Genomic DNA, 25,867 nt, shown 5'->3' with positions numbered 1-25,867 from the left:
ATTAGCATTTTGTCGTCTCCAAATTAAACTGCCTAGTACTCAATTCTTGCTCGTACAATATGCATATTATTAATTCTATTGGAAAGAAAACACTTTCTAGTTTCATACAAAGTTGGAATGATGTCTGTGGGTGACCCAGAACTCTTTCTACAGCGAAATCCATGACAGACAGTGAAAGGTCTGAGAGCGAAGCTCTGGTTTCAGATCAGTTTTTAAGGTCTCTGTCTATCCTATGGAACGACACGAACTGCACCCGCCTTCCCCTGGATGTCAGTAACCAATGAGAAGTGGAATGGGCCTTCTCCGTAGCTCTCAGAGGTTATAAAAGACCAAGGAGTGAGAGTAGCCCCCCTTTCGACGCTCGCCCTTACGCAGGAAGGGACCTCCGGACGCCATTTTCACAGGCTCGGTTATCAACTTGAAATGTATCCGTCTGTAATTTAATTCGATATAGGACTTAGAAACATCATAAGGTAGTTAATTTAAACCGTTTTATAGGAAATTATATCCGTTTAGTGCGATTTTGAGGAATTTCTTTGTTGTGCACTCTGAAACGTTGGACACGTTTTGTGGTCCCGTTCGATCGTTAGTGGATATTTCGAAGGACAGAGGACATCTATCGACCAAAAGACGTTTATAACATAGAAAGGATACATTGCCCAAGAATATGATGGAAGAACAGCTCATAGTAAGCAATATTTAATATGATAAATTGTTGTTCTGTCGAAATATTTTAAACGCATATTTCGCCATTTTGTTTGGTGTAGCTTCACTTGGCGAACCCTGTATTGAAAAGTAAGGATAATTTTACAAATGTAAATCAGCGGTTGCATTAAGAACTAATTTGTCTTTCGATTCCTGTCAACCCTGTATTTTTTAGTCAAGTATATGATTAGCTTTCAATTAAACTAGATCACTCTGATAGATGACGTCAGACATATTGAGGCTTGATTTCCTAGTATTTTTATTGTGTAACCACGGTTTTGTATGGCTAAATATGCACCTTTTCGAACAAACTGTATATGTATGTTGTAAAATGATGTTACAGGAGTGTCATCGGAAGAATTCTGAGAAGGTTAGTGAAAAAATTAATATCTTTTGGCGATGTTGACGTTATAGCGCTCTTTGGCTGGAATCGATGCTCTGGTAACGTTTGCACATGTAGTATGCTAACTTATCGATTTATTGTGTTTTCGCTGAAAAACGCTTAGAAAATCTGAAATATGGTCTGAAATCACAAGAACTGGGTCTTTCCATTGCTATGCTTTGTCTATTTTTATGAAATGTTTTATGATGAGTAAATTGGTCATACACGTTGCTCTATCTAGTAATTCTAGTCGATTTGTGATGGTCGGTGCAATTGTAAACTGTGATTTCTACCTGAAATATGCACTTTTTTCTAACAAAAACTATCCTATACCATGAATATGTTATCAGACTGTCATCTGATGGTTTTTTTTATAGGTTATTGGCTATCAATATCTTAGTTGAGCCGAATTGGTGATAGCACCTGAAGGAGTAAGAAACTGATGGAGTTAGAATAGTGGTGTATTTTGCTAACGTGTTTAGCTAATAGATTTACATATTTTGTCTTCCCTGTAAAACATTTTAAAAATCTGAAATGGTGGCTTTATTCACAAGATCTGTATCTTTCATCTGGTGTCTTGGACTTGTGATTTAATGATATTTAGATGCTACTATCTACTTGTGAAGCTATGCTAGCTATGCTAATCAGTGTGTGGGGGGTGGGGGGTGATCCCGGATACGGGGTTGAGGTTCGGTAAAGGTTAAATGGTAAAGAACTACAACTCTACCAGAGGATAAGACTAGAAAATATGGAGCTGACGCTACATGTTGAAATGGTAAAGAACTACAACTCTACCAGAGGATAAGACTAGAAAATATGGAGCTGACGCTACATGTTGAAATGGTAAAGAACTACAACTCTATAGGCCACGGAGACCATACAGCTGTAGTTTTGGCTGAACGGTTGGAAAATTGTTCAACTCTGAGACTATCGATTGGATTTAATAACTGGTTGAAGCTCCTTTGGCAGCAATAACCTCTAACCCAAATGTTTTCTGTCGTTGTGGATCAGACCTGCACAACGGTCAGGATGAATTTTGGAGCATTCCTCTTGACAAACCGTTTAAGTTCAGCAATATTCTTGGGATGTCTGGTGTGAACCGGTCTCTTGAGGTCATGCCACAGCATCTTAAAATCGGGTTGAGGTCAGGACTCTGATTTACTTCTGTGTTTTGGGTCATTGCCCGATTGCATCACCAAACTTCTGTTGAGCTTAAATTGGCGGACAGATAGCCTTCCTGCAAAATGTCTTGATCAACGGAAAAATTAATTCCCAAGTTTATGATAGCAAGCTGTCCAGGCCATCAGGCAGCAAAGCAGCCCCAAACCATGATGCTCCCTCCACCATACTTTCCAGTTGGGATGAGGTTTTGATGTTGGTGTGCTGTGCCTTTTTGTCTCCACACATAGTGTTGTGTATTCCTTCCTTCCAAACAACTCAACTTTAGTTTCATTTGGCCACAGAATATTTAGACAGTAGAGCTGTGGAACATTCAGGTGCTCTTTTGCGAACTTCAGATGTGCAGTAACGTTTTTTTTGGACAGCAGTGCCTTCTTCCGTGGTGTCCTCCCTTGAACACCATTTTTGTTTAGTGTTTTACGTATCTCAGACTCGTCAACAGAGATGTTAGCCTGTTCCAGAGATTTCTATAAGTCTTTAGCTGACACTCCAGGATTATTCTTATCCTCATTGAGCATTCTGTGCTGTGCTCTTACAGTCATCTCTTACAGTCATCAGGACAGCCACTCCTAGGGAGAGTAGTAACAGTGCTGAACTTTCTCCACTTATAGACAATTTGTCTTACCGTGGACTGATGAACATCAAGGCTTTCAGAGATACTTTTGTAACCCTTTCCAGCTTTATGCAAGTCAACAATTCTTAATCTTAGGTCGTCTGAGATCTATTTTGTTCGAGGCATGTTTCACATCAGGCAATGCTTCTTGTGAATAGCAAACTCAAATTTTGTGAGGGTTTTTTATAAGGCAGGGCAGCTCTAACCAACATCTCCAATCTCGTCTCATTGATTGGTTAACTGACTCCTGACTCCAATTAGCTTTTGGAGAAGTCATTAGCCTAGGGGTTCACATACTTTTTCCAATCTACACTGTGAATGGTTAAATGATGTATTCAATAGAGACAAGAAAAGTACAATACTTTGTGTGTTATTAGTTTAAGCACACTGATTGTTTATTGTTGTGATTTAGATGAAGATCAGATGAAAAGTTATGACCAACTGATGCAGAAATCCAGGTAATTCCAAAGGGTTCACATCATTGGTATTGTACCTGTATGACATGACCGCTTCTCACACTATTGGGGACATCTATTCTGACTTACGTAAGCTTCATCAGTTTATATGCAGGATCCACCAGAGCAGCTGAAAGCAGTACCCCTGCAGAGTCTCCTGGGTGATTGTAGCTCAGGTCCAGCTCTTTCAGGTGGGAGGGGTTTGACCTCAGAGCTGAAGACAGAGCAGCACAGCCCTCCTCTGTGACCAGACAGCCAGACAGCCTACAGAGAGACACAACAGCTGTCTAGGTTGGTGTACTGGTGTCAATCATCTTGTAGGACACCAATACATTTGTCCATGACACAAACATTGTGATGAAATATTAGATTTTCAGAGTCTTGGTTTTACTAAGCTCAGTACCGACCTGACTGAAACAGCTGTACTTACCCCAGTGTGTGTAGTTTACAGTCTGGATCCTCCAGTCCAGCAGACAGCAGTGTAACTCAGCTCAGTACAGACCTGACTGAAACAGCTGTACTTACCCCAGTGTGTGTAGTTTACAGTCTGGATCCTCCAGTCCAGCAGACAGCAGTGTAACTCCTGAGTCCTGCAGGTCATTGTTTCTCAGCTCCAGTTGGTTCAGTTGTGAGTTGGGTGAACTCAGGACTGAGGCCAGATCTGAACAGCAACCCTCTGTCAGACCACACTGACCTAGACTAGAGGGCAGAAGAGCACATGATTAACACATGTTTAAAACATCCACATAATAACTCATACTGAAGATATTTAACTCACACAAGTGTCTGTATGTTGCAGAGTGGACTGGTTAGTCCATCACAGAGCAGCTTCACTCCTCTGTCTCCCAGGTCATTGTATCTGAGGTCCAATTCTCTCAGGGGGGAGTTTGGTGTCTGCAGAGCTGAGGCCAGAGTCTCACAGGATTTATATATGAGCTTATATTTATCCAGTCTGGAGAGAGGAGATAATCTGTTAGATATACAAATCCGTCATTATAATGATACTGTATACATCATCTCAATAACAGAACTTACAGTGCTCTCTTGCAGGTTTTCACTACCGGCAGCAACCTCTGATAACCTTTCTCTGATGTGTTGTATGTCTTCAGGTCAAACTCCTCCAGCACCTCCTCTGACATCAGTAACAGGTAGGCCAGGGCTGAACATTGGTTAGGTTTTAGCTCTGTTTCTGAAAGAGTTCCTGAATGCAGGGAGGTCTGCATGTCTTCAACTAGAGAGTTGGCACCAAGTTCATTCAGACAGTGGAACAAGTTGATGATCCTTTCTGTTGAGGATTCCCTTTTGATCTTGTCTGAAAGGTACCTGACTGTTCTCTCAACTGTTTCCTCATTGGTCTGTGTTGTACTTCCTGTCTGTGTCAGAAGGCCTCGTAACAGATTCTGATTGGACTCCAGTGAGAGACCCAGAAGGAAGCGGAGGAACAGGTCCAGGTGTCCATTCTCACTCTTCAAGGCCTGGTCCACTGCGCTCCTGTGTAAGTCAGACAACTGGATTGACTCCTTCTCTTCATCATCACTAGTGGTGGAGAAAACATTTTCCTTCTTGTCCAGACATGATTCTAAAGCATGCACTGCTGCTAGAAACTCCTGAATGCTCAGATGCACAAAGCTGTAGACCTTGTCTTGGTACAGCCCAGATTCTTCTTTAAAGATCTCTGTACACAATGCTGAGTACTCTGATGCCTCTGTGACATCAAGGCCACACTCTCTCAGGTCCTCCTCATAGAAGATCAGGTTGCCCTTCTGCAGCTGTTGGAAAGCCAGCTTTGCCAGTTTCAGGATCATCTCTTTGTCTGACTGAGACAGTTCCTTTGGGTTTGTCTCTGTGGCTTTGTTGTACTTCTTGTTCTTCACAATGATTTGGATGAGAATGAAATGTGAGTACATCTGGGTCAGAGTTTTGGGGACTTCATCCTTCTCTGCCTCTTTCAGTATCATCTCAAGGACAGTGGCTGATATCCAACAGAAGACTGGTATGTGGCACATGATGTGGAGGCTCCTTGATTTCTTCATGTGTTTGATGATATCATTGGCCAGATTCTGATCTGTGATTTTCTTCCTGAAGTACTCCTCCTTCTGTGGATCATTGAACCCTCGTACCTCTGTCACCTGGTCAACACACTCAGGAGGGATCTGATTGGCTGCTGCAGGCCTTGAGGTTATCCAGAGGAGAGCAGAGGGAAGCAGATTCCCCTCGATGAGGTTTGTCAGCAGCACGTCCACTGAGGTTGGCTTCGTGACATCAGAGCATTTTTTATTGTTTGTGAAGTCTAGAGGAAGTCGACACTCATCTAGACCATCAAAAATGAAAACAGTTTTGGTTTCACCATCTTCAATGCTGTCAATCTCTTTCAGCTCTGACAAGTAGTGGGAAATATGTTGCATCAGACTGTATTGGTCCTTTTTCAGGTTCAGATCACGGAAAGGAAGAGGAAACATGAAATGAATGTCCTGATTTGCTTTTCCCTCTGCCCAGTCAAGGATGACCTTCTGCACAGAGACTGTTTTTCCAATGCCAGCGATTCCTTTTGTCAGCACAGTTCTGATAGGTTTGTCTTGTCCAGGTAAAGGCTTGAAGATGTCGTTGCATTTGATTGGTGTCTCTTGTGTGGTTTGTTTCTTGGATGCCATCTCTATCTGTCTAACCTCATGTTCATTATTGAGCCCTCCACTTCCACCCTCTGTGATGTAGAGCTCTGTGTAGATGTCCTTGAACAGACTTTGGTTTCCATGGTGTCCAATTCCTTCAGATATGTGTTGATACTTGTGTTTCAGTTTAGCCTTAATGTCTTGTTGGACTGTCAGCAGAGTTTGACCTGTAGGAAAACAATGAGAGTTGGGACTCATAAGTTTGTGTGGTGTGTTTTATAAGGGCCTTTGTACCGTTCTTTGTAATATTGTCTAAAACAGTCTTACTTCTTCTGTCCACAAGGTTGTGTGTGATCTTTAATGCATCCTCACTGTCCAAACTCTCCACTTCCTTATTGTCATCTGGTAATGGTTCCTGGCTGAAAGCAGGTGCCTGATTACTCTTCATTGATAGCAGGCTGGTTGTAGGTGACTCTGCTCTGGGCTTCTGGACACTGAACAAAACAGGGAGACAGATCACCTCATCAATATCACATCAATACCTCATCTACTTCATTTTAACAACTGTATAGTTGAACTTCTAGAAGTCCTGATGTTTCTTTTAAAGCTACAGTCTGCAATTGGTAAATCCATTTTTGGCCTTTTAAATGAATGATGTACAGTCATGGCCAAAAGTTTTGAGAATGACACAAATATTAATTTTCACAAAGTCTACTGCCTCAGTTTGTATGTTGGCAATTTGCATATACTCCAGAATGTTATGAAGAGTGATCAGATGAATTGCAAAGTCCCTCTTTGCCATGCAAATGAACTGAATCCCCCAAAAACATTTCCACTGCATTTCAGCTCTGCCACAAAAGGACCAGCTGACATCATGTCAGTGATTCTCTCGTTAACAGAGGTGCGAGTGTTGACGAGGATAAGGCTGGAGATCACTCTGTCATGCTGATTGTTTTCGAATAACAGACTGGAAGCTTCAAAAGGAGGTTGGTGCTTGGAATCATTGTTCTTCCTCTGTCAACCATGGTTACCTGCAAGGAAACACGTGCCGTCATCATTGCTTTGCACAAAAAGGGATTCACAGGCAAGGATATTGCTGCCAGTAAGATCGCACCTAAATCAACCATTTATCGGATCATCAAGAGCTTCAAGGAGAGCGGTTCAATTGTTGTGAATGAAGGCTTCAGGGCTCCCAAAGTCCAGCAAGCGCCAGGACCGTCTCCTAAAGTTGATTCAGCTGCGGGATCGGGGCACAGAGCTTGCTCAGGAATGGCAGCAGGCAGGTGTGAGTGCATCTGCACGCACAGTGAGGTGAAGACTTTTGGAAGATGGCCTGGTGTCAAGAAGGGCAGCAAAGAAGCCACTTCTCTCCAGGAAAAACATCAGGGACAGACTGATATTCTGCAAAAGGTACAGGGACTGGACTGCTGAGGACTGGGGTAAAGTCATTTTCTCTGATGAATCCCCTTTCCGATTGTTTGGGGCATCCGGAAAAAAGCTTGTACGGAGAAGACAAGGTGAGCGCTACCATCAGTTCTATGTCATGCCAACAGTAAAGCATCCTGAGACCATTCATTTGTGGAGTTGCTTCTCAGCCAAGGGAGTGGGCTTCTCACAATTTTGCCTAAGAACACAGCCATGAATAAAGAATGGTACCAACACATTCTCTGAGAGCAACTTCTCCCAACCATCCAGGAACAGTTTGGTGACGAACAATGCCTTTTCCAGTATGATGGAGCACCTTGCCATAAGGCAAAAGTGATAACTAAGTGGCTCGGGGAAGAAAAAAATATTGATATTTTGGGTCCATGGCCAGGAAACTCCCCAGACCTGAATCCCATTGAGAACTTCTGGTCAATCCTCAAGAGGTGGGTGGACAAACAAAAACCCCACAAATTCTGACAAACTCCAAGCATTGATTATGCAAGAATGGGCTGCCATCAGTCAGGATGTGGCCCAGAAGTTAATTGACAGCATGCCAGGGCGGATTGCAGAGGTCTTGAAAAAGAAGGGTCAACACTGCAAATATTGACTCTTTGCATCAACTTCATGTAATTGTCAATAAAAGCCTTTGACACTTATGAAATGCTTGTAATTATACTTCAGTATTCCATAGTAACATCTGACAAAAATACACTGAGGTAGCAGACTGTGTGAAAAGTAAAATTTGTGTCATTCTCAAAACTTTTGGCCACGACTGTATATGGGGCTTTAGTGACAAAACTGATGGCACTGTGATAGAACTCTAACAAGTCTTCTGACGGTTTAGTGTGTTGTATCTTCTGTCATTGTTGGTTTATAATGCCTCGTGAAACATTTTTTGGTATCTGAAATTGTCAAATAAAATAAAATACAATTATAGTGATCAGACTGCATAGTAACCATATATGTTATCACACACACACACAAAACAAAAAAACTGTCAATAATGACAGCAAAAGGGAGGAGTGTCAGTCACATGCGTCATAGGGTGATATAAAGTAAACCAACTGGTTCCTTCAGAGAGGAAGTGTTTCAGGGAAATACTTTGTGCTGCGACGCTCCCTTCAGTTCACCAGACAGCAGGATGGAGAGCAGAGCTCAACACAGAGAGGAGAAATAGATCACTACTGTAAGTTGCTGTTGTGTGTGTGTGTGTGTGTGTGTGTGTGTGTGTGTGTGTGTGTGTGTGTGTGTGTGTGTGTGTGTGTGTGTGTGTGTGTGTGTGTGTGTGTGTTGTAACAAAATTCTACATGTGGCTAAGAGGAGGGCAGTAATGACAGGTAATTGACAGGCTAACAACACTGTAACAGGTTTAAACCGGTGGGCTGTTTACAGATAAGCTGTGTACAGATGCAGTGATCTGTAAGCTGCTCTAACAGCTGATGCCTATAGTTAGTGAGGGAGAGAGCCGGTGTTAATTGCCAACGAGCATGCATTTGACAATTGTAGTGATGTAATGAGGTCTGTGTGTAACTTGTGTCGAGGAGTCAGGCACAGGACAGCAGATATGAGTAAATAAACGTAATTTACTCAAATAGGCAAATACAATACAATAAAGCAAGCCCACACAACTGACCGTATAACATACAAACAATTACTCACAAACAAACATGGGGGAACAGAGGGTTAAATAATGAACAAGTAATTGCGGGATTGAAACCAGGTGTGTAAGACAAAGACAAAACAAATGGAAAATTAAAAGTGGATCGGCGATGGCTAGAAGGCCGGTGACGTCGACCGCCGGACGTCGCCCGAACAGGGACCGACTTCGGCGGAAGTCATGACATCTGACTTAACGTCAGCCAACAATAGAGCCCTAGTTTTAAACAGCTTCACTGTGAACCCTTTTATTCGTATTTATTTCACCTTTATTTAACCAGGGAGGCCAGTTGAGAACACGTTCTCATTTACAACTGCGACCTGGCCAAGATAAAACAAAGCAGTGCGACAAAAAAACAGAGTTACACATGGGATAAACAAACATACAGTCAATAACACAATAGAAACATCTATATACAGTGTGTGCAAATGTAGTAAGATAAGGGAGGTAAGGCAATAAATAGGCCGTAGTGGCGAAATAATTAAATTTAGCATTAACACTGGAGTGATAGATGTGCAAGTAGAGATACTGGTGTGCAAAAGAGCAAACAATAAATAACAATATGGGGATGTGGTAGTAGGGGGGGTTATTTACAGATGGGCTGTGTACAGGTGCAGTGATCTGTAAGCTGCTCTGACAGCTGATGCTTATAGTTAGCGAGGGAGATATAAGTCTCCAGCTTCAGTGATTTTTGCAATTCGTTCCAGTCATTGGCAGCAGAGAACTGGAAGGAAAGGCAGCCAAAGCAGGTGTTGGCTTTGGGGATAACAAGTGAAATATACCTGCTGGAGCGCGTGCTACGGGTGGGTGTTGCTATGGTGACCAGTGAGCTGAGATAAGGCGGGAGGAGTGTCAGTCACATGCGTCATAGGGTGATATAAAGTAAACCAACTGGTTCCTTCAGAGAGGAAGTGTTTCAGGGAAATACTTTGTGCTGCGACGCTCCCTTCAGATCACCAGACAGCAGGATGGAGAGCAGAGCTCAACACAGAGAGGAGAAATAGATCACTACTGTAAGTTGCTGTTGTGTGTGTGTGTGTGTGTGTGTGTGTGTGTGTGTGTGTGTGTGTGTGTGTGTGTGTGTGTGTGTTGTAACAAAATTCTTCATGTGGCTAAGAGGAGGGCAGTAATGACAGGTAATTGACAGGCTAACAACACAGTAACAGGTTTAAACCGGTGTGAACTGGTATATCTATTAAGGAACTTGAGGTTTAACAACAGATTCAGAAATGTGGAAAATAAAATGTCCTCGCAGGGCTGCTTCTTCTAACAAGAAGGTTATCCAGTGACCTTTGTCCCAAACAATGGGCATCAGGTAGCCTAGTGGTTAGAGCGTTGGGCCAGTCACTGAAAGGTTGCAAGATCAAATCCCCCAGCTGACAAGGTATAAATCTGTCATTCTGCCCCTGAACAAGGCAGTTAGTTTTAACCCACTGTTCCTAGGCTGTCATTGTAAATAAGAATTTGTTCTTAACTGACTTGCCTAGTTAAATGAAGGTAAAAATTAAATCTCTCCTTCCTCCTAGTGTTCACTTAATTTCACTGATTTGAAATAGTCCAGGTGACGCGTGAACATTTTCACTTTTTTTTAAAAGCATGAAACTTGGTACACTTGTAATTTAGGACCCTAAACACTTTGGTGTAGATATGACCTTTTCTCTGTGTTATCATGTTTGGTTCAGCAGATATGGAAAATAAATGGTCAGTTATGGTGGAATGGAAAATGGCCTCCGGCAAGTGTTTTTTGCGATTGCTCCATATCTGAAAAAAGTTCAGGGCTCCAAACTATACAAGTATACCAAGTTTCATGCTTTATAAAAAAGTGAACATTTCAGCTAGAATTGGACAGAAATAGTACTAAAAGGAAACAAACATATTTGTGTATAACAAGGACTGGTATGATGTCACAAATGAAATGGGCAGCTTCTGCTAACCCTAACCCATACCATAAATAACAATATGGGGAAGAGGTAGTTGGGTGGGCTGTTTACAGATGGGCTGTGTACAGGTGCAGTGATCTGTAAGCTCCTCTGACAGCTGATGCTTATAGTCAGTGAGGGAGATATAAGTCTCCAGCTTCAGTAATTTTTGCAATTCGTTCCAGTCATTAGCAGCAGAGAACTGGAAGGAAAGGCAACCAAAGCAGGTGTTGGCTTTGGGGATAACAAGTGAAATATACCTGCTGGAGTGCGTGCTACGGGTGGGTGTTGCTATGGTGACCAGTGAGCTGAGATAAGGCGGGAGGAGTGTCAGTCACATGCGTCATAGGGTGATATAAAGTAAACCAACTGGTTCCTTCAGAGAGGAAGTGTTTCAGGGAAATACTTTGTGCTGCGACGCTCCCTTCAGTTCACCAGACAGCAGGATGGAGAGCAGAGCTCAACCCAGAGAGGAGAAATAGATCACTACTGTAAGTTGCTGTTGTGTGTGTGTGTGTGTGTGTGTGTGTGTGTGTGTGTGTGTGTGTGTGTGTGTGTGTGTTGTAACAAAATTCTTCATGTGGCTAAGAGGAGGGCAGTAATGACAGGTAATTGACAGGCTAACAACACAGTAACAGGTTTAAACCGGTGTGAACTGGTATATCTATTAAGGAACTTGAGGTTTAACAACAGATTCAGAAATGTGGAAAATAAAATGTCCTCGCAGGGCTGCTTCTTCTAACAAGAAGGTTATCCAGTGACCTTTGTCCCAAACAATGGGCATCAGGTAGCCTAGTGGTTAGAGCGTTGGGCCAGTCACTGAAAGGTTGCAAGATCAAATCCCCCAGCTGACAAGGTATAAATCTGTCATTCTGCCCCTGAACAAGGCAGTTAGTTTTAACCCACTGTTCCTAGGCTGTCATTGTAAATAAGAATTTGTTCTTAACTGACTTGCCTAGTTAAATGAAGGTAAAAATTAAATCTCTCCTTCCTCCTAGTGTTCACTTAATTTCACTGATTTGAAATAGTCCAGGTGACGCGTGAACATTTTCACTTTTTTTTAAAAGCATGAAACTTGGTACACTTGTAATTTAGGACCCTAAACACTTTGGTGTAGATATGACCTTTTCTCTGTGTTATCATGTTTGGTTCAGCAGATATGGAAAATAAATGGTCAGTTATGGTGGAATGGAAAATGGCCTCCGGCAAGTGTTTTTTGCGATTGCTCCATATCTGAAAAAAGTTCAGGGCTCCAAACTATACAAGTATACCAAGTTTCATGCTTTGTAAAAAAGTGAACATTTCAGCTAGAATTGGACAGAAATAGTACTAAAAGGAAACAAACATATTTGTGTATAACAAGGACTGGTATGATGTCACAAATGAAATGGGAGGCTTCTGCCAGGGAACTCCCACTCCTTCAGAAAGTAAACAGACCGGCTTCAGCTGTGGGCGCAGAAAAGTTTGCTATAAGGCAGCCTTTCTTAAAGTATGTGTCACGACCCAAATGTATGGGAAAATGGCTTTGTGATGAATGAGCCTGATTCAATGAATGAAGGAGCCGAGTTGGCTTTTTTCCCCAACATGTCATTTAAGGTGCTCCACAGCTTTTTACTAGCATTCTTTATATAATTTAACTTTGTTCATAGTGTAGTTTATTTTTTATTTTGTTTAGTCACATGATTTCTTAATTAGCAGTACGTTTGCCAAGCAGTTGGGCTGCCAGACTTAATTGCTATACCTTTTGCCTCATCCCTCTTAAACATACACATTTTTCAATGCCTCGTCAATCCAAGGGGATTATTAGTAACTGGAATAAGTAGTTTCATAAATGCGTCAAGTGCAGCGTCTGGTTGCTCCGTATTACACACCACAGACCAGCAAATATTCTTTACATCATCAACATATGAATCACTACAAAACTCTTATACACTATATTAGGCACAGCCTTTGGAACTATGGCTATTATATTGTGATCACTACATCTTATGGATCTGGATACTGCTTTAAAACAACTTTCTGCAGTAAAGATGTGATCAATACATGTTAATGATTTCATTCCTGTGCTGTTTGTAACTACCCTGGTAGGTTGATCGATAAACTGAACCAGGTTGCAGGCATTGGTTCTAGTTTGAAGTGTTTTCCTGAGTGGGCAGCTTGATGATAGAGAGTCAATATTTAAATCAACCAGAAAATATACTTCTCTGTTGATATCACATACATTATCAAGCATGTTACACATATTATCCAGATACTGACTGTTAGCACTTGGTGGTCTTTATTGGGAAGCTTATCAGAGGTAGACTTACTCATATTATTTACATTGGAGCTGCAGGGTGAGCTGCATAAAGTGGTCTACTATTACACACCTCAGTGCTAACAGTGTGACTCTGGTTTATAGGCTCATGATTACTGCTTACAATAGCTGTAGGATGAACAGATGTATTCGGTGCAATTAGGGGTACATAAACTAAATTACTTACATTGTGTTTGCCAATGCTCCTAAGATCATGTACATTTGATGCAGCATTATGACGACTCATTGTCACAATGGTAGGGAGCTGGTCTTGGATCATTTACCAGTCATTGTTTCAGCGCAGCCTTGAAATGCGTGGACAGAGTCCAGGAGCCCAGATGACTTGGACGGACTCCGTCATTCCTGTAGAGTATCTTCTGTTTCCAGAAGGTGTCAAAGTTATCAATAAAAGTGACTCCAGCAGAGCTGCAATCCTTTACCCAGATGTGTAATGCCAGCAGTCTGCTGAATCTTTCACACCCGCGGCCCAACGATGGTACTGGACCTGAAATTATTGCCCGTTTTCTGGAGTCTTTTAATGGTCAAATCAGTTCTTTAAAATCCTTTTTCAAATGTTCCGAGCTAGCCCTCCTGATGTCGTTTGACCCCACATGGACTACGACAGTGTCAGCTCCCGACATCTGTGGTAGAACAGTTGGAAGCAGCCTTGTTATGTCCTGTACTCGTGCTCTTGGGTAGCACAGGGTTTTTGCCTTGGGGACCGAGATGTTTCTCACCATAGAGCTGCCTATGATGCCAGTTGGTGATGTTGAATGGGCCGGTCTCTCAGGCAGCCTCCGAGGATTGGAACCCGAGGTAGAAGCCACCGGAGAGGGAGACAGAGCCGAGGACGAAGACGCAGGTAACTCCGGATCCGATCTTGATCGGGAAGCCACCAAGGACGAAGGCGCCGGAACCTCTGGATCCAGGGCGGCAAAGCTGTTTCTGGTCTGTGTCAGTTCCGGGCTCAACATATCCACGGAGACCCCTGTTGCCAGAGGATAACTTCTTCGACTTCCACGGAGAGTGACCTCCATGGCTGGTTGGGTCGAGTTCAGCTCCGTTCTCCAGGGAAGGGGGAGACTCCGTCGGGGATGGGACCCTGCCGAGCACCGGCCAGTCAGCTGTGGAGAGCCGACACGGCGGCGACACTTCCACCAGACCAGAGCGGCATCCGGCTACTGCGGTGGAAGAAAAATAAAAAGTAGGCTGGTTCCCCAGTAGCTTGCCAAGAGTATCTACTTCGCTCCTGTAGTCCTCCGCAAGCAAGCAGTTTGTTACGTACGCCTCTTGGAGGAGGGAACGCAACACCCTGCTACAACTCAACTCCCCGTGGAGTGAAAGAGGTATGTGTTCGTAGGTGCGGGGAAGGAGGACAGAGGCTGAGAAAAGTTACCGTTTACAGGGAATTTATTTCCTTCACACAGTAGTGGGGAAAATGGGCTGGACGGAACCAAAGCAAAGAAAGTTAAAGTTAAAGAGCCCCCTCTCTTACCTACCTACCCACTACTATACCTAATCTTAGCACTACCTGGCACACTAACCAAAATACAGGGGGTGGTCTGCCCAGGTCTTACCTAGTGTGCATAGAGTAAATACTATGGGTTATGTATGCCCTCAGGCATCTTGCCTAAACACTCCCAAGGTGCCTTACCCTTCCCCCCTGGGAACAAATGAAACAGAATAATCCACCAAACTTAGTGAACAATTTAAAGAAACCAAAAACACTAAGTCCTACGGCTTACACATACCTCTGCAGGAGCGGCTACAAAATACTTTTCAACACTTTCTGACCAACAACCAACACAGCACATACAAAGAAGCTCCGTCCTAACAAAGGAATACTGGCTTTTGAAGCTGCAGAAGGAGTCGGTAATTGATGAGCCAGCTGTTTCCCCTGACAAGAGGGCGGGGTCAGAGCTCCAATCTGCATTGGGGCCGACCAATCAGCTGCTTGGAATCCAGGAAGCCATTCTGAAACACACACATACAAACCCACAACAACACAGAAACTGGGGAACGTAATACTGTTTCGCTGCCAGACTTGGCTCCGCTGATAGCCAGGTGTAGCAGTGTTAAGATATTGGGACTGCTGTTGGGACAGCTTTCTGTAGGCCATAACAGTTTGTGGGCACTGTTTGTCACCATTATAATGCAATTAATGTATTGTTTAGTGTTGTGTCTTTGCTGGCATCCCACTTTTTATATTGTTTTGCCCCACCAAGATTTACATGCTAAAATCTCCACTGCACCAGGGGAAAGAGAAGAAGTAAGTATGTTTTTCCCAAGGAAGAGGAACTGAGAAGGCCATGGACACCCCCTACCAAAAGATCATCACAGTCTTTCACAGGCAGGGATGGACCCCATGCAGAGGACATGTGAAATGCTATGTTTGCCAAACCCAGTGTGGCGTGAGATACACTACATGACCATATACTACTGCTCGTTGAACATCTCATTCCAAAATCATGGGCATTAATATGGAGTTGGGTCCCCCCTTTTCTGCTGTAACAGCCTCCATTCTTCTGGAAGGCTTTCCACTAGATGTTGGAACATTGCTGCGGGGACTTGCTTCCATTCAGCTGGCACTATGCATTCGGGCAGGTAGCGTTCTCCTGGCATCCGCCAAACCCAGATTCGTCCATCGGACTGCCAGATGGTGAAGCATGATTCATCACTCCAGAGAATGCGTTTTCAGTGCTCCAGAGTCCAATGGCGGCGAGCTTTACACCACTCCAGCCGATGCTTGGTATTGCGCATGGTGATCTTAGGCTTGTGTGCGGCTGCTCGGCCATTGAAACTCATTTCATAAAGCTCCCGACAAACAGTTCTTGTGCTGACGTTGCTTCCAGAGGCAGTTTAGAACTTGGTAGTGAGTGTTGCAATCGAGGACAGAGGATATGTATGTGCTTCAGCACGTAGGCGGTCCAGTTCTGCTGAGCCATTGTTTCTCCTAGACATTTCCACTTCACAATAGCAGCACTTACAGTTGACTGGCACAGCTCTAGCAGGGCAGAAATGTGATGAACTGACTACGATGGTGCCACGATGGTGCCACGTGATGAGCATCCTACGATTGTGCCACGATGGTGCCACGTGATGAGCATCCTACGATGGTGCCACGATGGTGCCACGTGATGAGCATCCTACGATGGTGCCACGTGATGAGCATCCTACGATGGTGCCACGTTGAAGGTCGTTGAGCTCTTCAGTAGGCCATTCTACTGTTAATGTTTGTCTATAGAGATTGCATCAATGTGTGCTTGATTTTATACACCTGTCAGCAACAGGTGTGGCTGAAATAGCCGAATCGACTAATTTGAAGGGGTGTCCACATATTTTTGTGTATATATAGATATTTGTGTACCTTATTGTCAGGGTCCCGAGGGCAGAATGGAGGAGGATAGCGGGTGTGGGTTGTACCTTTTTGAGTAGTGTAACTTTTACTTCACCTAATTTTAACATTCTGTCAAAGAGTTCAACTTAATAAAAACATGTTTTCTCAACTCAAGATCTTAAATTAATAAATTACTATAGTTAGTGCCTTTATAAAGTAACAGTGTTGAAGTTAATCTTCAGTAAGCCTATTTCAAAACTTAACATTTCGGTGAAACTGTGTACATTGACTTGTGAATTTTGAAAAGTAATATCTGAAATCAAGGTGTTTCAATTTGTTTGTCAATGTACCGTTTTAAAAACAATGCAGCTATTGTGGACTAAACCTATTTTGGGTGAAGACAAGTAACTATGATTAAGGGCAAACATCATGATAAACTTGCTAGCTGAGTTTGAACAAGATTAGAACGGCTCTATTATTATTATTATTAATCAAATCTATGATGGAAATGTACGTCTCTCGTCTGCCCCTGCAAATCGGTCGGCATATGTGTTGGGGGGACCCAACTACATATTAATGCCACTTTTTCATCACAGTCATCTGATTGGAGGTTTACGCATCATCACACTCCCACAATTATTATTTCAGTTGAAAATAATTTTTATAACCTTGTCAACATCTTGACTATATTTCCTATTCATTTTGCAACTAATTTCATGTATGTTTTCATGGAAAACAAGTACATTTCTAAGTGACCCCAAACTTTTGAACGGTAGTGTATATTGGGAGTAGTGCCTTTCCTCAGCCACAGTGCTTTATATGTGAAAAAGTAGTATCTCACAACTCAATGAAACCTTCTTGTGCAGACATTTAGAAACGAAACATACCAATTTAAAAAATAAGCCACAGGAGTTTTTTGAGAGAGAATTTCGCCGACTTTTGTGGCTGTGGTAACTAGAGACGACGCTTTAGGTGCACTTGATTTAACGGGTTCAATGATCAGAACACATTTCCTCTTAATGCAAACCCCGGTGCGCCGGGCAACATAAAATGATTACGCCTCAAGTGAACTCAAGCACATTCAAATCAAATCAACTTTTATTTGTCACATACACATGGTTAGCAGATGTTAATGTGAGTGTAGCGAAATGCTTGTGCTTCTAGTTCCGACAATGCAGTAATAACCAACGAGTAATCTAACCTAACAATTCCACAACAGCTACCTTATACACACAAGTGTAAAGGGATAAAGAATATGCACATACAGATATATGAATGAGTGATGGTACAGAGCGGCATAGGCAAGATACAGTAGATGGTATAGAGTACAGTATATACATATGAGATGAGTAATGTAGGGTATGTAAACATTATATTAAGTGGCATTGTTTAAAGTGGCTAGCGATGCATTTTTTTTACATCAATTCCCAATTTTTCCATTATTAAAGTGGCTGGAGTTGAGTCAGTATGTTGGCAGTGGCCACTAAATGTTAGTGGTGGCTGTTTAACAGTCTGATGGCCTTGAGATAGAAGCTGTTTTTCAGTCTCTCAGTCCCTGCTTTGACGCACCTGTACTGACCTCGCCTTCTGGATGATAACGGGCGGAGTGGCTCGGGTGGTTGTTGTCCTTGATGATCTTTATGGCCTTCCTGTGACATCGGGTGGTGTAGGTGTCCTGGAGGGCAGGTAGTTTGCCCCTGGTGATGCGTTGTGCAGACCTCACTACCCTCTGGAGAGCCTTACAGTTGTGGGCAGAGCAGTTGCCGTACCAGGCGGTGATACAGCCCGACAGGAGGCTCTCGATTGTGCATCTGTAAAAGTTTGTGAGTGCTTTTGGTGACAAGCCAAATTTCTTCAGCCTCCTGAGGTTGAAGAGGCACTGCTGCGCCTTCTTCACAACGCTGTCTGTGTGGGTGGACCAATTCAGTTTGTCCGTGATGTGTACGCCGAGGAACTTAAAACTTACTACCCTCTCCACTACTGTCCCGTCGATGTGGATAGGGGGGGTGCTCCCTCTGCTGTTTCCTGAAGTCCACAATTATCTCCTTTGTTTTGTTGATGTTGAGTGTGAGGTTATTTTCCTGACACCACACTCCGAGGGCCCTCACCTCCTCCCTGTAGGCTGTCTCGTCGTTGTTGGTAATCAAGCCAGCCATTGTAGTGTCATCCGCAAACTTGATGATTGAGTTGGAGGTGTGCATGGCCACGCAGTCGTGGGTGAACAGGGAGTACAGGAGAGGGCTCAGAACGCACCCTTGTGGGGCCCCAGTGTTGAGGATCAGCGGGGTGGAGATGTTGTTACCTGCCCTCACCACCTGGGGGCGGCCCGTCAGGAAGTCCAGTACCCAGTACCCAGTTGCACAGGGCGGGGTCGAGACCCAGGATCTCGAGCTTGATGATGAGTTTGGAGGGTACTATGGTGTTAAATGCTGAGCTGTAGTCGATGAACAGTATTCTCACATAGGTATTCCTTATGTCCAGATGGGTTAGGGCAGTGTGCAGTGTGGTTGCGATTGCGTCTTCTGTGGACCTATTGGGGCGGTAACCAAATTGGAGTGGGTCTAGGGTGTCAGGTAGGGTGGAGGTGATATGGTCCTTGACTTGTCTCTCAAAGCACTTCATGATGACGGAAGTGAGTGCTACGGGGCGGTAGTCGTTTAGCTCAGTTACCTTAGCTTTTTTGGGAACAGGAACAATGGAACAATGGTGGCCCTCTTGAAGCATGTGGGGACAGCAGACTGGGATAAGGATTGATTGAATATGTCCGTAAACACACCAGCCAGCTGCTCTCATCACTGTCAAACGCTGTCAAACGCTCCCTAAAAGACTTCAGCGAGCAGGCCTTTCTAATCGACCTGGCCCGGGTATCCTGGAAGGATATTGGCCTCATTCAATCAGTAGAAGATGCCTGGTTATTCTTTAAAAGAGCCTTCCACATAATCTTAAATAAGCATGCCCCATTCAATTTTTTTTTAACCAGGAACAGACATAGCCCGTGGTTCACTCCAGACCTGACTGCCCTTGAACAGCACAAAAACATCCTGTGGCATACTACATCAAATAGCCCCCGAGATATGCAACTTTTCAGGGAAGTTAGGAACCAATATACACAGGCAGTTAGGAAAGCAAAGGCTAGCTTTTTCAAACAGAAATGTGCATCCTGCAGCACAAACTCCAAAAAGTTCTGGGACACTGTAAAGTCCATGGAGAATTGGAGCACCTCCTCCCAGCTGCACACTGCACTGAGGCTAGGAAACACTGTCACCACCGATAAATCCACGATAATCAAGAATTTCAATAAGCATTTTTCTACGGCTGGCCATGCTTTACACCTGGCCACCCCTACCCTGGTCAACAGCCCTGCACCCCTCACAGCAACTTGCCCAAGCCTCCCCATTTCTCCTTCACCCAAATCCAGATAGCTGATGTTCTGATAGAGATGCAAAATCTGGACCACTAAAAATCAGCAGGACTAGACAATCTGGACCCTCTCTTTCTAAAATTAGCACCCGAAATTGTTGCCACCACTATTACTAGCCTGTTCAGCCTCTCCTTCTTATCGTCTGAGATCCCCAAAGATTGGAAAGCTGCTGCGGTCATCCCCCTCTAGACCCAAACTGCTACAGACCTATATCTATCCTTCCCTGCCTTTCTAAGGTCTTCGAAAGCCAAGTTAACAAACAGATCACTGACCATTTTGAATCCCACCGTACCTACCGTACCTCCGCTATGCAATCTGGTATCCGAGCTGGTCATGGGTGCACCTCAGCCACGCTCAAGGTCTTAAATGATATCATAACCTCCATCGATAAGAGACAATACTGTGCAGCTTTATTCATAGACCTGGCCAAGGCTTTCGACTCTGTCAATCACCACATTCTCATCGGCAGACTCAACAGCCTTGGTTTCTCAAATGACTGCCTCGCCTGGTTTACCAACTACTTCTCAGACAGAGTTCAGTGTGTCAAATCGGAGGGCCTGTTGTCTGGACCTCTAGCAGTCTCTATGGGGGTGCCACAGGGTTCAATTCTCGTGCCGACTATTTTCTCTGTATACATCAATGATGTCGCTCTTTCTGCTGATGATTCTCTGATCCACCTCTATGCAGACGATACCATTCTGTATACTTCTGGCCCTTCTTTGGACACTGTGTTAACCTTTCTCGCCCCGGGGTTCCGCTAGCGGAACACCCACAACATTCCGCTGCCTTCGCAGAGCGCGAAATTCAAAAAATATTTTTTAGAAATATTTAACTTCCACACATTAACAAGTCCAATACAGCAAATGAAAGATAAACATCTTGTGAATCCAGCCAACATGTCCGATTTTTAAAATGTTTTACAGCGAAAACTCAATATATATTTATGTTAGCTCACCACAATAACCAAACACACAACGCTATTTATCCACCACATAGGTAGCTTTCAAAAAACAGACAAAATATAGATATAATTAGTCACTAACCAAGAAACAACTTCATCAGATGACAGTCTTATAACATGTTACACAATACATTTATGTTTTGTTCGAAAAATGTGCATATTTGAGGTATATATCATAGTTTTACATTGCAGCTACAATCACAAATAGCACCGAAGCAGCCAGAATAATTACAGAGAGCAACGTAAAATACATAAATACTCATCATAAAACATTTATGAAAAATACATGGTGTACAGCAAATGAAAGATAAACATATTGTGAATCCAGCCAATATTTCCGATTTTTTATTAAGTGTTTTACAGTGAAAACACAATATAGAAATATATTAGCTTACCACAATAGCCAAACACACAACCACATTTATTCACCGCAAAGATAGCTTTAGCAAAAACCAGCAATAAATATAAAATAAATCACTAACCTTGACCAACTTCATCAGATGACAGTCTTATAACATCATGTTACACAAAACATTTATGTTTTGTTCGGAAATTTGCATATTTAGAGCTGAAAACCGTGGTTATACATTGGGAAAATGTAGCAACTTTTTCCCAGAATGTCCGGATATATTTCTGACACTCACCTAATCTGACCAAATAACTCATCATAAACTTTACATAAAAATACTTGTTGTATGGCAAATGAAAGATACACTGGTTCTTAACCTGTCTAGGATGAGTGTGCCGCTAGCGGCACTCCCCCCCCCCCCCCACTGAAAAACCAGTGCCGCGAAATTCAAAAAAAATATTTTTTTAAAATATTTAACTTTCACACATTAAAGTCCAATACAGCTAATGAAAGACACAGATCTTGTGAATCCAGTCAACATGTCCGATTTTTAAAATGTTTTACAGGGAAGACACAATATGTAAAGATGTACATCTATTACCTAAAAACACATTAGCATAATCCACCATCTTTTATTTGTCCACCAACACCAGTAGCCATCACCAATTCGGCTAAACTAAGATATTTATAGCCCCTAACCAACAAAAAAACTCATTAGATGACAGTCTGATAACATATTTATGGTATGGGATAGGTTTTGTTAGAAAAAAGTGCATATTTCAGGTAGATGGCATAGGTTACAATTGCACCCACCGTCACAAATGGAATAGAAAAACTACTTAGAGCAACGTGTTTACCTACTTACTAATCATCAAACATTTCGTAAAAATACACAGCATACACGAATCGAAAGACACAGATCCTGTGAATACAGACAATATTTCAGATTTTCTAAGTGTCTTACAGCGAAAACACAATAAATCGTTATATTAGCATAGCACATACCACATAGCAGCCCAGCATTGATTCTAGCCAAAGTGAGCGATAAAAGTCAACATCGCCAAAAGATATTAATTTTTTCACTAACCTTCTCAGAATTCTTCCGATGACACTCCTGTAACATCACATTACAACATGCATATACAGTTTGATCGCAAATGTTTATATTTAGCCACCAAAATCATGGTTAGACAATGTGAAATGTAGCTCAGCTGGCCAGAAAATGTCCTTGCGCCACTTAGACAGTGATCTACTCTTATACATAAATACTCATAAACGTGACTAAAAAATATAGGGTGGACAGGGATTGATAGACAATTTAATTCTTAATACAATTGCGTTATTACATTTTTTAATTTATCCTTACTTTTCAATACAGTTTGCGCCAAGCGAAGCTACGTCAAAAAACATGGCGTCCTAAGCCACTAAAATGTTTCGACAGAAACACGATTTATCATAATAAAAATGTCCTACCTTGAGCTGTTCTTCCATCAGTATCTTGGGCAAAGGATCCTTTCTTGGGAGAAATCGTCTTTTGGTGGAAAGCTGTCCTCTTGCCATGTGGAAATGCCAACTGCGTTCGGGATGAACTGAAAAGCGTGCCCAACTATTCACATCGTTGCAAAAATAAATGTCCCAAAATCGCACTAAACGGATATAAATTGCTATAAAACGCTTTAAATTAACTACCTTATGATGTTTTTAACTCCCATAACGAGTAGAAACATGACCCGAGTAATATTACCCCCTTCACTAATGCTTGGAAAAGGTGCGGGCCGGTGTCCTCTAGGCGCATGACGCAGCTCCAAAAGAATGACTAGCTTCAGGGTTTTTTCATTTGTAGGGCCTGTGAACGCGCAATCGACCCCATTGGAATCGTCATCACGTAAAGGCATCCAGGGGAAGACGTAAGAAGTGTCCGTATAGTCATAGCAAAATCAGTGCCCTTTTAACTGACTTCAGAACAGTGGCCAACATTTCTGAAATCTGAATCCATGTCAGGGAAATTGCTGTAGAATGGGCTCTGTTCCACTTAGAGACAAAATTTCAACTCCTATAGAAACTATAGACTGTTTTCTATCCAATAATAATAATAATATGCATATTGTACGATCAAGGATTTTGTGGGAAGCCGTTTAAAAAAGTACCCAATTAGCATAAATAGTCTAAACAGCGCCCTCATCCCCAACAGAATGCAACTGCCGTGTTAGATTTAAAAAAATAACAAACAGCTTACGTTATAGCGAGACAGCGCCCGCAAAAAAGTGCGGATAATAGGACTAAACATTTTCCACAGAAATACGAAATAACATCATAAATTGTGTTACTTTTGCTGAGCTTCCATCAGAATCTTGTACAAGGAGTCCTAGGTCCAGAATAAATCGTTGTTTGGTTTTAGAATGTCCTTCTCTCCTGTCGAATTAGCAACCTTAGCTAGCCATGTGGCGCGAAGATGTCCATCTCCTCTCGACGCATAGAATGGAAAACTCCAAAAGTCCCATTAAACTTTAAATAAACTGATGAAACTCGGTTGAAAAAACCTACTTTGTGATGTTTTCTAATATGTATCAAATAAAAACAAAGCCGGAGATATTAGCCGTGTATACCGAACGCTTTTCATAAGACAATGGGGAGGTGCTTCCCGCGCCTAAGTAGAGAAAGGTTGTGGACACGTCATTCCAACAGCTCTTGTTCGACCTCAGATCAAGCTAGACACCCCATTCCACCTTCCACTGCCTGTTGACATCTAGTGGAAGGCGTATGCAGTGCATGCATATCCATAAATATAAAGCAATTCAATAGGCAGGCCCTGGAACAGAGCATCGTTTTCAGATTTTTCACTTCCTGTCTGGAAGTTTGCTGCTAAATGAGTTCTGTTTTACTCACAGATATAATTCAAACAGTTTTAGAAACTTGAGAGTGTTTTCTATCCAATAGTAATAATAATATGCATATTGTACGATCTAGAACAGAGTACAAGGCTGTTTCATTTGGGCCTGATTTTTTCCCAAAGTGAAAATAGCGCCCCCTACACACTAACAGGTTAACTAACCTCCAGACGAGCTTCAATGCCATACAACTCTCCTTCCATGGTCTCCAACTGCTCTTAAATGCAAGCACACACTGTATATATACTTTTTTCTATTGTGTTATTGACTGTCTGTTTGTTTATTCCATGTGTAACTATGTTGTTGTTTGTGTCGCACTGCTTTGCTTTATCTTTGCCAGGTCGCAGTTGTAAATGAGAACTTGTTCTCAACTAGCCTACCTGGTTAAATAAAGGTGAAATTAAATAAATAAATTAGGAATAAATACATTTCGGAAATTTTAACTGTCTGTAATGTCTAATTGTTACATGCCTACTACTGTCTTTTAATTTAAACTGTAAAGCTGTTTGTTAGAAATTTATTTTTATTTTTGTGTTATGGAGTCAGGGGATCCAACCAGGTGGACTAGCTGTTGTTATGGAGTCAGCTAAGGGGGATCCTTTTAAAATCAAATAACAGATTGTTTGTGACCATGGACAGTCAAATAAAGTCTCGTCCAAGTAAAAGTGACATGCAACAAAAGGAAAATGATCTACCGGTAGTTAAATGTAGGTCTAAATAATGTCAAAAGTTTAGATTGAGAAAGCTTTCTGGTTACACAGATCGGAACGACTGTGGTCCGTTTTGCTCACTTCAGGTGCACTTGATTTAACGTGAGCCAGTGGGTTCAATGATTGTCAGCACACACCATTCGTCTTAATGCAAACCCCACCAGCCAGTGTGCAGGTCGAGATAATCTGATCGCACCTCAAGTGAACTCAAGTAGTGGGTGTAGGCCTTTTCAGTAAACGGACAAAAACTGAGAGCGACCTACCTGAATTTGCCTAATTGAAACTCTTGCTTTTGTTGCAAAACGTTTTCCGTTGCGAAACGTTTTGCTACGGTTTACGACAGTGTGCACTGTGCACTAATGAAAACACCCTAGCTCAGGCTCAATCAAACATACTTGCCTTACGCCTTATGTCCACCAGATGCATCAAACTCTTTGCGTTCCACAACGCTACGTTGGGGACGCCGCACTAGGCTGTGGTGTGTTCTGTGTACTGCATGCATTCAATATTTTCAACTTGTGCATTTTTTTACCGTGCGGTGGTACAAATGGAAGTACACACATTGACTCCAACTGGCTAGCTTTTAGCGAGTGTCGTGGAAAATCGGTTCAAACCATAACACTTACAAGAACTTGTGAAATCAAATAGACTTTTAATACAATGTATCACAAGCCGGAACGATCCGCGGATCCCACCCCTTCCCAGAGCACTGGTTCGCTCTTTATACACATCCACACACATGAGATCATTACATACATTAATTAAATTACTTCTCCTATGGTCATCTGCCACCATTATCCTTCATTTCAGGCTTCCTGCTTGTCTACGCCCAATAACGCCTGTATCCGCTCTTGATTAGATTATAATGGGGGCAGGACCCCCTTGTCCCCTAAAATTAATATATGTCTATCTTGCCCTAAGCACTTATGGCCTTTACCCTAAGCACTTATGGCCGTTCCTG

The 25,867-nt window shown here is 42.6% G+C and overlaps 1 protein-coding gene across 1 annotated transcript in view; it reads right to left on the bottom strand.

The window, feature by feature from the left end:
- Nucleotides 1-16,412, bottom strand: part of LOC120042527 — a 29,416-nt gene extending 13,004 nt beyond the window's left edge. Inside the window, exons 1-7 of the mRNA XM_038987368.1 lie at nt 16,315-16,412; nt 14,052-14,342; nt 6,271-6,437; nt 4,370-6,170; nt 4,113-4,286; nt 3,860-4,033; nt 3,425-3,598 (exon numbers count right to left, since the gene is read on the bottom strand). Of these exons, the coding sequence (XP_038843296.1) occupies nt 3,425-3,598; nt 3,860-4,033; nt 4,113-4,286; nt 4,370-6,170; nt 6,271-6,437; nt 14,052-14,342; nt 16,315-16,412 (2,879 nt within the window). The remainder of the gene's footprint in view (nt 1-3,424; nt 3,599-3,859; nt 4,034-4,112; nt 4,287-4,369; nt 6,171-6,270; nt 6,438-14,051; nt 14,343-16,314) is intronic.
- Nucleotides 16,413-25,867: the final 9,455 nt, after the last annotated feature.

The sequence above is a fragment of the Salvelinus namaycush genome, unplaced genomic scaffold, assembly GCF_016432855.1.
Source record: "Salvelinus namaycush isolate Seneca unplaced genomic scaffold, SaNama_1.0 Scaffold707, whole genome shotgun sequence".
NCBI classification, from domain to species: Eukaryota; Metazoa; Chordata; class Actinopteri; order Salmoniformes; family Salmonidae; genus Salvelinus; species Salvelinus namaycush.
This window is presented reverse-complemented; position numbering and strand designations above follow the sequence as displayed.